The 13,338-nt window shown below is 48.7% G+C and overlaps 1 protein-coding gene across 15 annotated transcripts in view; it reads right to left on the bottom strand.

Moving 5' to 3' along the window:
- The window catches only part of EML1 (EMAP like 1), a 213,286-nt gene that overhangs the window by 175,086 nt on the left and 24,862 nt on the right, over positions 1–13,338 (bottom strand). For 8 of the 15 annotated variants that reach the window (XM_035261445.3, XM_035261446.3, XM_035261447.3 and 5 more), the window contains exon 1: positions 2,378–2,706. The exons of the other annotated variants lie outside the window; for them this stretch is intronic. In XM_035261445.3, the coding sequence (XP_035117336.1) occupies positions 2,378–2,561 (184 nt within the window). In that variant the 5' untranslated portion in view covers positions 2,562–2,706. Of the gene's footprint in view, positions 1–2,377; positions 2,707–13,338 lie in introns of those variants that run through there. 15 annotated transcript variants of the gene reach the window in all.

Here is a 13,338-nt window from a genome sequence, read left to right as displayed (position 1 = left end):
ATGCCCAGATAATTTTTTGCATTTTTACTAGAGATGGGATTTCACCATATTGGCTAGGCTGGTCTCTAGCTCCTGACCTCAGGTGATCCATCCGTCTTGGCCTTCCAAGGTGCTGGGATTACAGGCATGAGCCACCACACCTGGACAATTTCACAGGTTTTTATAGTTCCTCCATTTATAACAAATATAATTGCTTCTTTCAGCTTCAGCTGTAAGGGCTCTGAGGAGAATCTCTTCAATATATTTAATATATGAATGGCTGTGTTACCTGCTAAGATTTTATTTTTGCTTGTAGGACATTTTATAGTACCATTTGAAAGCAGCAGGAAAATATTTTTAAAAGTAAATAGCCATAGTTCAGAAGAATCATGTTTTAGTTGGAAGAATATAAATACAAACTGTATCATGAAGTTGTGCTGGGAAAATTCTCCTTTCCCTGAATATTATTTTTTGTGTCAAAACTATTAATGTTTTATAATGTCCTGGATGAATCTACAAAATGTTTTATTCAGTGTCCTTGAAATGACCTTGAATTGCTACCCCCATCCTGCCCTTACACAAAGGAGAGGGGAGGCTAATAAGTTACATGCAGAATGCATGTCTTAGGCACGCCTTTCAAATCGGTGCAAGAATCATGTGTACATACCACAGTCATGAAAATGTATCTTCCACACGGTGGCCGGGTCAGTCTGCTAAAACGCAACTCTGACATAATTACTCTCCAGATGAAAAGCCCCTGGGCTCCCTGCTGCCTGGCATGAAGAGTAAACCCTGTCCAAGGGCCCACTGCAATGGTGCCAGGCCGACCTTGCTAGTGTGCGATCTGTCATGTCCGCCTGTGCCTCAGCCTACTTGCCTGTGAAGTGGCCCATTTGCTGTACTCTGGGTCTGCCTCACTCTTTCTCATTTTACATCTTGACTGTCCCTTCCTGTGGCTCCACAGTTCCCCAGTCACCACCTCTCAAGTTCATCTCAAATGCCACTGTTCTGGGAGCCTGCCCTTTCCTCCCTGCCATCTGCCCTGTCTCCCTCCTCTGAACACCTTAGTGCCTAGTACTTGTTCACGTCTGTGACAGTCCTCTGTGGTCTTGCCTCATTCACCCACTGAGCTCTGCACTGCCTGAGAACAGAGATCGGATCCTTCCTGGAGGCTCTGTAATTAGGAAACAGATTTGACATGAAGACAGGGGCTCATGCCTATTTCTGGGCTCTCATAGCTTTTCAAGAAGGCTGTGAGGCTCTGCCTCCATGTCCTGGGCAGCGCGCCAGCAAACTGCATTCCTAATTACATAACAGTATTCAAACGCATGTCAGTATGAAAAGAGGAATAAACTTTTCTTTTTTTTTTTTTTTTGTATTTTTTTTTTTAACCAGAGAAGCTTTTTCTGATCACTGGACTACTTTCCATTTTAAGCTAATTAGTAAATTGCATTTTTGGCTCTTTAACTGGCTAGGTTAAATTTAGCTCATCTTTTCCTTAAAGTCAAGCTGTCAGTGGGTTTTGCAATTAAAATTTCCACTCTCAACTTTTGTTCTCATTCAAGAGGATGCTGGCAAGGCACTCCTTCTTCTGCCCTCCCTTCCTTCAGCTTCTCCCCTACCCAAGGCTTCACACAGACGCAGGAAGATGGCCCCTTAGCCCTAGAGCTGCAGGGCACCATAGGCGTGGCCCTCAACAGCAGAAAGAGCATCTGCCCAAGGATGCAAGCAGTCACTCAGCCATGCCGCTGAGCACCCAGCCTATCCCAACGTAGCTATAGAAGATACACAGCATCCTATGTGGCCAGGGCTACAGCAGGGGCTTGGAGGGCCTCTGACGTCCCAAGCATGAACTCTTGAGTGGGTGGATAAGGGGAGGTCTGAACGGTCCCAGGGGAGGGGTGTGGGGGAAGGAAAAAGGGTACACTCAGGAGCCATTGAGAATGGAGCAACATGACAGAAATACTGGGCATTACAGAAGCATTTGCATCTTTTAACAATCACCATGGCCAAACCAGCGTATTCCAGCTGACTCTGGCCCTTGCCAGGCCCAGCTGCCTAAGAACAATGTGGTGAGGAGCATGGATATGGGTTAGGGCGGAGGTCACAAGGCCACCCTGTGCTGTGAGCAGAGTCATTTTAGAGCCCGGGAAAGTTCCCCATGCCTAGAACCCCCTTCTCATCTCTAGGCCCTCTGCTCTTTGCTTGGAGCTCTCTGTCACCCTCCCTCCCTCCCTGACTGTCTCCCCTGGAGTCCTGCCAAGGGTTCTTCTCCTGGCCCAGGCTCTTTCCGCCCACCCCCAAGGATGGTTCAGAAGTTCCCCACCACCACCCTTGGCCCAGTACCCCAGCCCCTCAGTAGGACAGACTGAGGGAGGGAGTGGGGGAAGATGCTCACCCAGCCGTCGTGAAGCAGAAGACAAGAGGCCAGGTCTCCCCTGTGTGAGCCGCTCGGCTGCCCCTCCTCCAAGGGGAGACGGAGAGGCAGAGGCCACTTTATGAGCGGAGTGCCAAGATCCCACTTCCCTTGTGGCCATTAAGCAAGATGCGAGGGTGATTTCCAAGAAGAGAGAAGGAGGCATCCATTATGCCGGCACTAATGAGCCTCAGGTCCCAGGTCTCTCAGGACCTGGGCAGGGCTGGGGAGGGGGAGCAGCGCCCACCTCGGCCTGGCCGCTCCTCTTCCCAACCAGGCTCCTGCTTTCTGCCACAAGATCCTGTGCATCTGGGTGATGGCAAGTAGGGCAGACGGGGCGCCCCAGGGGGACAGCTGCAGTCAGTGAAATGAGCTCCGTGGCCTGGGAGTTCTGCAGAGCAGAGAGGGGATCCAGGAGCAAGTCCCTGCCTCTTTGTTGTCAGATGGCATTTTGGTGGAGAACTGCCTGGGGAAAAACTGGAAAACCCTTTTCCTCTCCCAGCAGCACAGTCCTGGGCAATGTCCACCCCTCTCTGGGCCTGATACAGGGAGATTCTGGGGCCTCCTGGGGTCTTCGCAGCCTGGGCTACCATGGCCCTTGCTGTGTGGGAGGCTCCCCAGTGCCTGTCTATGGAATAGTGAGGAAAACATGGAGGGAGTTTGTCATGAAGTAAAATGTATTTTAATTTTAGAACTCAGCCTCATTCTGAGATTGTTCATCTGACATGGGTGACAAAGTAACCCTGCTTTTATGAAATGATGGCCAGAGTAGATGGTCATTACTTTTGAATGTCTTTGTTTACCAAAGCAGGATGTGTGGGGAAATGTGAAGGTCTGTAAACCATTGTTTCGCCCAGAGGCCTGAGCCCTGAGCCCTGAAGGACTTTGGGCTTTGGGGTGTTAAGCCTCAGAGGGGTGCTGGGGGGAGAGAGCAATCAGGCACCCCATCTGTAGGAACCCGTCTGTGGGGATGGCCTGTGACCACTCTGCACCCAGGATGTTCAAGATGCAAAGCCTTCTACACTGTGGGCAGAAAAGGGAGAAGTTCTTGCATTTTATTCGTTCGAGGCGCTCTTAAAGTCACAGCACCTGCTCCTTGTCTGTCAAGCGTTAGAGCACCATGGGTCAAACTGTGGGTTGTGACTCACTAATGGGTGATAAAATGAATTTAGCAGGGACTGAGACCAGCCTTGTTCCAATGAAATGTTGTGAAATATAGCAGAAAATGTGAGAATTATATTAATACTCTATGTAGATATGAAATAGAGTAAATATTGATTCATGCACCTTTGGCTCCATTTCTGGCATGAAGCGGTAAAGCCCTGCAGACGGCACAAACTCCACCCACACACAGTGATCAGAGCAGGGTCTGCAGGGAACAAAAGCAGGCAGGTTCTGGAGCACCGTCCAAACCTAGAGGGAGGAGTCCACCCACACACAGTGATCAGAGCAGGGTCTGCAGGGAACAAAAGCAGGCAGGTTCTGGAGCACCGTCCAAACCTAGAGGGAGGAAGGAGTCCACCCACAGAGGGGGAAGTCCTCATTTTCACAGCCCTGCCCTAAGGGCGGCCCCATCTGCGGTGGTGGCACAAGGTGACCACAGCCCAGTAGAACGTCTATTGTCTGGACAGAGGCAGCAAGAGAAGAAGCCCTGGACAACCACAGTTATTAGAGAATGGGGAGAAACCCAAGAAAAGAGATATTCAGAGAAGGGGAACCCCAAATTTCACATGTAAACTCTGCCCAACTCCCAAACACACAGCTTGGGAGGTATATGAAAAGAAGTCTGAACTGAGAGCCGAGCCCTCGCCCACCACAAGTGTCATAAAGTATGAAGTGTGAGTCTAACCCAGTTAATTATCTGCTGAAACAAAATCATCAGCACTCTATTAAAGAATGTCACACAATCCAGACTCTGAAACACAGAACGACATCCAGCATACATCTGAAATTACTCAACTTACCGAGAGCCAGGAAAATGCAACCCATTCTCTAGAAAAAGTCAGTCGACACATACCAATCCTAAGAGAACGCAGATATCGGAAATGTTAGAGAAGAGCTTTGAAGCAGCTGTTATAACAATATTCAATGAGGTAATGAAAGGTGTAGGAAAAAAGGTATGACATAGCCAAGAAACAGAAAATATGAAAAGGAACCAATTAGGTTTTTGTTTGTTTTGTTAGTTTTGAGACGGGGTCTCACTCCGTCACCCAGGCCTACGTATGGTGGCGTGATCATGGCTCACTGCAGCCTCCATCCCCCAGGCTCAAGCCATCCTCCCACCTCAGCCTCCCAGGTAGCTGGGACTACAGATGCACACCACATGGATGGCTAATTTTTTGTATCTTTTGTGGAGATGGGGTTTCACCATGGTGCCCAGGCGGGTCTCAAACTCCCAGGCTCAAGTGACCCACCCACCTCAGCCTCCCTAAGTGCTAGGATTCTAGGCATGAGCCGTGGTACCCAGCCTGGCAGAATTATTTATAACAGCCAAAAAATGGAAACAACCCAAATGTCCCTCAGCTGACGAATGGTTAAGTCAATGTGGTATGTCCATGCAATTAACTGTTATTCAGTCCTAAAACGAGTGAAGTCCTCATACAGGATTCAACATGGATGAACCTTGAAAACATGATGTTAAGTGAAAGAAGCCACATGCAAGAGACCATAATCTCATTTGAGAAAATGTTCAGAACAGGCAAAAGCATAGACAGAAAGTAGATTCATGGTTGCCCAGAGACTGAGGGCACGGGAAGATGAGTGTCAGTTGCTAACGCGTATGGGGTCTCTTTGCAGGGTGATGAAAAATATGCTTTAATAAATAAAAAGGTAAGACATCTCAGCCAATGACCCTGCAAAATTCAGCATCGAGTGGGTGAGACAGATACTGATAATGACAATGTCAGTGGAAGCTGCTGTAAGGAGGAGCAGGAAAGGGAGGAAATTACTGCTTCTTGAGTACCTGCCATGTTCCACGCCCTGTGCTGAGTGTATTACATAGTTAATCATTCTTGTTACTCTGTCAGGTGACAGTAACATCCCTGTTTTACAAATGGAGAAAATGAGGCCCAGGGAGGTAAAATAACTGAGCTAATACCATGGACTAAACATTTGTGTCCTCCCAAAATTCGTATGTTGAACTGCTAACCCCCATTGGTGATATCTGGAGGTGCAGCCTTTGGAAGGTGATTGGATCATAAGAGTGGAACCCACATGAATGAATTCATTTCCTTAAAAGAAGACATGATCTCTCTTCATGCAGGTCAAAATAAAAAAAGATAGCTAGATAGATAGGCCTACATTTTTAAAAAAATACACGAGAGCTTGTTGTCTCTCTTTGGTTTTCCCCATCTGAGGATACAATAAGAAGATACATCTGTGAACCAGGAAAAGAGCCCTTACCAGACACCAGACATGCCAGCGCCTTGATCTTGGACTTCCCAGCCTCCAGAACTGTGAGCAATAAACATCTCTTGTTTCATCCACCCAATCTATGATATTCTTTTATAGCAGCCCAAACGACAAAGACAGCGTTGATGATCATAGGAGGACAGAGGAGTGTAATTCCTTCACCTCAGAGGAAACGGGGAGGAATGGTACAAAGGTTGAGTGTCACCAAAACCCAGTGGACAAGGAGAGAAAAGCAAAGTGAGTGAAGTAAAGGGGCAGGAACGTTTTTGAGTGGCATGCGTGGGCCGTCAGGTGACTGGAACTTGCAGGGGACAGAAGGGATTGGTGGGGAATGTGGTTGGAGGGGTGAACCAGGCCAGAGCAAGCTTGGCAGAACCTGTTTCTATTCCCAAGGAAAGGACAGAAGAGGAGCAAGAACAAGATAAGGAGGGCCTGTGGGCACTGCTTCCTGCCCGCTCCTCAGCCAGCTCCTCCTGGGAATGCAGCCTCAGAGGAATTGTCCCTACATTAAATGGTGTCCTGAGAAAACCTGAGCATTAAAGGCAGGTATATCTGGAAGACATCGTGACATTTGTCCTGAGGCTGACACTCATGTGAGTGATTTCTTAAGTATGGGGCAGGTACTGCAGAGACTTGACCATGACCATTGCCCTGAACTAGTCAGGCCTCAGAAAGAAGTGACATCAGATTGATAAACCATGGAAACTGACCTGTCTGCTCTAAATCAATGTCCTGGGGGACAATGGGATCCCTGGAAATGGAGAGGAGCTTGTGTCCTTACCCACTGTTGGGGAGGCCAAGGTTACTCAGGGCTGGGGCCAGCATTGCCTACTGAGGACAAGCCCTGAGAGGCTGTGTGCTTCCACTTCCAGAGGGGCCACCTACTGCTGGTGCCCATGGTGGGGGTCCTGTGACTGGAAAAAACGATCCTTGGAACGGTGCCCCCTGTCTGTGTGCTGACACCCCAGCTCCCTGAGTGCTCAGCATCTGCTGCAAAACCCCTGGTGGGCTGACTTGATCAAGGACATGGCCATGCTGCTCCCTTCCTGTGTCTCAGGAGAGTCACTAACAAATGAGGGGCTCAGAGGCTGGCTGAGGAAGGAGGACCGGACAGGGGCCTTCCAGTTGGTTTCCCTTCTAGGTAGAGGGGTCTGTAGTTCTTGGTAACCTCGAACCCACATCAAAACCACCAACCAAGACTAGTTTGGGTCACTCTGGGTCCCCAAACTACTGAGAAAAAGAATATACATGCAGGCCAGGCATGGTGGCTCGGGCCTGTAATCCCAGCATTTTGGAAGGCCGAAAGGCAGATCACCTGAGCTCAGCAGTTTAAGATCAGCACTGAAACTCCATCTCTCCTAAAAATACAAAAATTAGATGGGCATGGTGGTGGGTGCCTGTAATCCCAGCTACTCAGGAGGTTTAGGCAGGAGAATCACTTGGACCTGAGGGGCAGAGGTTGCAGTGAGCCAAAATCACACCACTGCCCTCCAGCCTGGGTGACAGAGGGAGACTCCATCTGAGAAAAATAAAAAGCCCACAGAAGCATCCCTGGGGATTGCTGGAGTGCATCTCCTCCTTCCCTTTTCCCCAGCTGTTCTGGTGCATGTGTCACACAGTCGAAGCTCCATCCATCTTTGTGCTCAGCTAATCCTTTGCTGTCACAGATGTGGCCACTCCTGGTCCTGGGCCTGTCTGCCTTACCTCCGCCTCCTCCCTTCACTATACTCCAGCCACGTGGGGTGACTGATACTTCTGAGGCAACTCTGTTAACCCCACAATCCTTCCTGCCACAGACGTCACCACCCCAGCTCAGACGGCAGCTCCAAGAGACCCTCAGAGATCCCACCTCACCACTCCACCATGAAGAATGAATTCCTCCCTCCTCTGGGTCACATCCAAGAACAGCACACCCTTGAGAATTTCACTTAGCATGTGGCATTGTGATGACCGGATTTCCTCTGCTCTGAGACACAGCTTTTTGCTTTCAAAGCTTTCTGAAATTGGGATGAATCTTCCATTCAATGTGCACCCTTAGTGTGGGAGCACTTCTCCCTGCCCCATCTCTGGGAGAAGCTACTGGGAAGTCAAAGGAGTGACTTCAAATCAGGGTGACGACCCCTTCCACCCGATTTACCCCTGTGCTCCCAGCCAAATGCAGACTGAACTTGACAAGCATTTGCTGGATCTGAATCTGAATTCAAGGATTTCTTGAGGCAAGCTCTTAGTATAGTCGTGTGCTCAGCAAAGCGGGGGATTCAGAATAAATATAAGGCGAAGTCTCTGTCTACTTGAAGGTCACGGCAAAATCCCTGCCTCCTTGGAGGTGACAGATGTGTATGTGAATGAGGGGACTGCTAGGAGGTCCTGAGGACAGCACCCAATGGTAACGTAAGCCAGAGCCACCTGCAGCAGCACCTTGGCCTGAAGTAAGGGGGCTTGTATTTGGCTTTTGTTTGTTTGCTTTTGAAAAGGGTTTCACAATTTGTAAATGTCTTGCATTTGCATTTTTTCCACCAATCCCACAGAAAACCCTAATTCCCATTCTCCATCCCATTTTACAAAGAACTGAGGCTGGGAGAGAAAGAGTCTTGCCCAAAGTCAATGACTAGCAAGTGCTGGAACCAGGACCAGAGCTGACCGTGCTCCCTCTCGGCTGTAGTAAGCTCTGCTCCGTGCAGCCCAGCTCTTCTCCTTAGAACATAAATGTGTAGCCCACTTTTCAGCTGAAGTCAAATCTGTCTGTGAAATAAGAAGTAAACTCTGAAGTTTCTCACCGTGCCTTCTTCTCACACAGTCACCATGGCAATGGAAAAATATTATGCGGTGGAGGAATTATGGGACTATGATTCAGCAGGGCCAGCAAGAAGACCTTCGGAAAACGGTGACTCCCAGTGGACACGCTGCATTTTCAAAGTTAACACTCAAGGATGATGAATTGCACTTTGCTTCCTATAGAAGCCCAGTGGCCAGCCTCTCTCCATTAGCAACTGACCCTCTCTCTCCATGCAAACATTCTTCTTACAAGAAAAGCATTGGTCATTTATTAGCATGATTGCTGCCTGGCAACACGGAATTGTGGAAATCTGCTGGCTTCATTAAATTTTAAACAAGTTTCCTTGCCAAGTGAAACAAATTATTGATGTTGTTTGGGCGGACATTTAACATTTTCCAAGAGAATTTCGATGGTGAAGAGTTCAGACTTGGTTTTTAAGACTAGAGAGGTGGAGCTGTGCATTTGACATTAAATAATGCTGGAATACAATGGTCTTCTTAAACTGCTGTTGGGAAGCCCCCCCTAAAATTGCTAGTTGGTCTATGTGTGATAGAAACATACCAACTGAGTTCTTTAAAAAAAATTAAAAATTAGGCCGGATGTGACGTGGTGGCTCACGCCTATAACCCCATCACTTTTGGAGGCCAAGGTGGGTAGATCACCTGTTAGGAGTTCAAGACCGGCCTGACCAATATGGTGAAACCCTGTCTCTACTAAAAATACAAAACTTAGCTGGCGTGATGGTAGGTGCCTGTAATCCCAGCTACTCGGGAGGCTGAGGCAGGATAATCACTTGGACCTGAGGGGCAGAGGTTGCAGTGAGCCAAAATCACACCACTGCCCTCCAGCCTGGGCAACAGAGTGAGACTCTGTCTCAAAATAAAAAAATTAAAAATTGAATTTCCATATGATCCGCAATGCCACTTCTGAGTATACACCCAAAAGAATTGAAAGCAGAGACTCAGGTAGATGTTGTCCCACCCATCTTCATAGCAGAATCATTCACAATGGACAACAGGTAGAAACAGTGTAAGTGTTCATTCACGGATGAATGGGTAAGTAGTAAACAAAATGTGTTCAATCCAGGCCTGCCATGGCAGCAGCTTGCACCTGTAATCCCAGCACTTCAGGAGGCCAAGGTGAGCAAATCACTTGAGGCCAGGGGTTCAAGAGCAGCGTGGCCAACATGTGGAAACCACGTCTCTACTAAAAATACAAAAGTTAGCCAGGCATGGTGGTGCATGCCTATAATCCCAGCTACTCAGGAGGCTGAGGCATGAGCCTGGGAGGCGGAGGTCAGAGGTCGCAGTGAGCCAAGATTGCATCACTGTGCTCTGGCCTGGGAGACAGAGCCAGACTCTGTCTCAAAAAACAAACAAAAAATTGTGTGGTAAATCTATACAATGTAATATTTTCAACCTTAGAAGGAAGAAGATTCTGACACATGTTACAACATGGGTGAAATTTGACTTTGAGGATATATAAATGAAATAAACCAGAAATAAAAGGATAAACACTATATGATTACACTCACATGATGTACCTAGAGCATAGAGACAGAAAGTAGATTGAGGGTTGCCAGGGCTTGGCATGGTTGAGGGAGGTTATTGTTTAATGGGCACAGAGTTTCCATTTTGCAAGATGCAGTAAGTTCTGGAGATGGAAGCTAGTGAGGATTGCACAATGTGAATGTACTTAATGCCACCGAACTGTACATATAAAATGGTTAAGATAAGCTGGGCATGGCAGCTCACGCCTGTAATCCCAGCACTTCGGGAGGCCGAGACTGGAGAATCACAAGAGCCCTAGGAGTTGGACACCAGCCTGGGCAACATAAGAAGACCCCATCTCCACCAATTAAAGAAAAAAATTAGCTGGGCGTGATGGTGCTTGCCTGTGGTCCCAGCTACTCTGGAGGCTGAGGTGGGAGGATCGCTTGAGCTCAGGCCAGTCGAAGCTGCAGTGAGCCACGATTGTGCCACTGCACTCCAGCATGGGCAGTAGATTAAGGCCCTGTCTCAAAACAAACAAACAAACAAATAACGGTTAAGATAGTAAATTTTGTTATGTATTTTACGATAGTGAAACAAAACCCAACGACGACCAAGGAATGGGCAGGATAGCGGTTTGGGTGTCCCTGCACGCTGACTGGGACCCAGTCCTGGCCATGCCAAAAGTCTATCAGGGAAGCGTTTCGCATCCTGCACCAAGCTCCCATGGTTCGGTGGCTTCTGTGCCTGGGCTGGAATTTGGGATGTGATGCCCCTTTCCTTCTCAGCCACCTCCTCCTCTTCTCCTGGCCGCACCTCCAGGAAGCCTGCCCTGCTGCTCCGTGGTCTTCATCTGTTCACACACAAGCCTGCGTGCTCCACTAGGTCACAACACTGTGAATGTACAGAACCTCGCTGCTGAAAGCCTGCTCTTGAGACCGGCAGCATCCGCCAAGCCTGACAGCTTGTCAGAAACGCACATCACCCAGAGACAGTGGGGAAGACCAGCCCAGGGCTCCGCCTTGGCCAGGAGGGTGGCCAGGGAAGTGGAGTGGAGGCCGAACAGGGCAGGTGAGTTCCAGCCCCACCTGGCATTACCTGTGTGACCTTGGGCAAATCAGTTAGCCTCTCTGAGCTGCACTTCCTTCATCTGTAAAATTGCAGGGCTGTTGAGAGAAGGAAAGAAAACAACCCAGGTGAAGAGCTGCTGTGAGGCCTCTGTGAGCTGCGGGAGGAGGCAGGAGAACAGCTCTGGAGCCACCTGGCCCGATGTCCTCATGGGAGAGTGAGCCAAACAGAGAGGGTGGTAAAAGGAGGAAGGTCACACAGCAAGTAAGTGGTGGCCTGGGACTAGCAGGCAACTCTACTGCCCCCACTCCCTGGTACCAGGGCTCCTCAGCCTGCAGCCAGCGGTCTCCTCCTCCAGAAGCACCTGAGGTTCTCAGCTGCCCAGTGGTGTTAGCAAGAAGCAAAGGGCGGCCCCAACACAGCCAACTGCCTCCTTATAAAACTGTCAGATCTCGTGAGACTTACTCACTATCACGAGAACAGCATGGGAAAGACCTGCCCATGATTCAATTACCTCCCACTGAGTCCCTCTCACAACACATGGGAATTCAAGATGCAATTAGGGTGGGGACACACTGAACCATGTCACACGCTTGGGTGGGGACACACTGAACCATATCACACGCATACCTAGGGGTGTTATTCAGCGTCAGTAGATTGTGTCAGTTTTCCAGAATGGCTTTAACAGCCTCTTGTCTCCCAGTGACATGTATGAGTTCCAGTTGCTCCATACCCTTATTTTTTATTTATTTATTTTAATTTACTTTTAGACAGGGTTTCACTCTGTCACCCAGGCTGGAGTACAGTGACGCAAACTTGTCTCACTGCAGTCTCAACGTCCCAGGCTTGAGAACCTCCCACCTCAGCCTCCCATGTAGCTGGGACTACAGGTATGTGCCACCACACTTGACTACTTTAAAAAATTTTTTATAGAGAAAATGTCTCATCACGTTGCCCAGGCTGGTTTTGAATTGTTGGGCTTAAGCAATTCTCCTGCCATGGCTTCCCAAATTTCTGGGATTACAGGCATGAGTCACTGCACCCAGTTTATATCTTTATCAATATTTGGCATTTCCACTTACAGAAACATTAAAAACAAGCAAAAAGATAAGCCAGTATTAGAAGCCTGAGCAGTGTTTGCCTCAGCGGTTCGTGGCTGGAGGAGGGTATGAGGGGCTTCTGGTGGCGTAAGTTCTGTTTCTTGATCAGGGGCTGGTTATACAGGTAGGTTCACTGTGGCTATTCCTCAAGGTGTATACTTACGATGTATGCAGTTTTCTGTAAGCATGTTGCATTTCAATTTTTTTATGAAAAAAACCCACTAGATTTAAAAGCAATCCAGTGGTACAGGTGCTATTATTGTCCCTGTGATACAGAGGAAGGTGCTGAAGGTCAAGGTCACTCCCCGGCTCAGGGCTCACTGTGCAAATTAATTTATGCAAAGCCCCTTTCCTGTCCATGCCCACATCTGTTCAGCCACTCAGCGCATCAGCCCCCCCGCCCCCCACCCCTGCAAGTACTTCCTTAATTGTCCTCGGTTTCCAGTCAGGATACCCTTCCAGCTTATCCAAGTGGTAGGTTTTGTCACCCTCAAATTTCATGTCATTTTGCACCCAGTTCTCAAATTCTTTTTTAAATTTTATTTTGAGACGAAGTCTCACTTTGTCACCCAGCCTGGAGTGCAGTGGCATGATCTCACTGCAACCTCTGCCTCCCAGATTCAAGAGATTCTCATGCCTCAGCCTCCCAAGTAGCTGGGATTATAGGCACCCACCACCACATCTGGCTAACTTTTATATTTTGGTAGAGACAGGGTTTCACCATGTTGGGCAGGCTGGTCTTGAACTCCTGACCTCAAGTGATCCACCTCAGCCTCCGAAAGTGCTGGGATTACAGGTGTGAGCCACCATGCCAGCCTCATTTTGCCCCCAGTTCTAAAAGCCCACGGGAGATCATTTTGATGATCTGTTCTGCAATCTCCCACACCACCTGTTCACTCCGGGATCACTATTGTCCACAGATTCGGTAAGCATACCTCCCACATGTGGCCTCAATCCTGGGCAACTTTGCTCTCCCTGGAAGGGGCAGTCTGACCCCTCCCAGAGAGACACCCAGTGAGACACCCAGTGAGCAACCCTGGTTTGTATCTGACACCCAGCCCACCGCTCTGCCAGCCTGCCTTCTTCTGCAGTCTCCAC

This window comes from Callithrix jacchus, chromosome 8 (assembly GCF_049354715.1).
Source record: "Callithrix jacchus isolate 240 chromosome 8, calJac240_pri, whole genome shotgun sequence".
NCBI lineage: Eukaryota > Metazoa > Chordata > Mammalia > Primates > Cebidae > Callithrix > Callithrix jacchus.
This window is presented reverse-complemented; position numbering and strand designations above follow the sequence as displayed.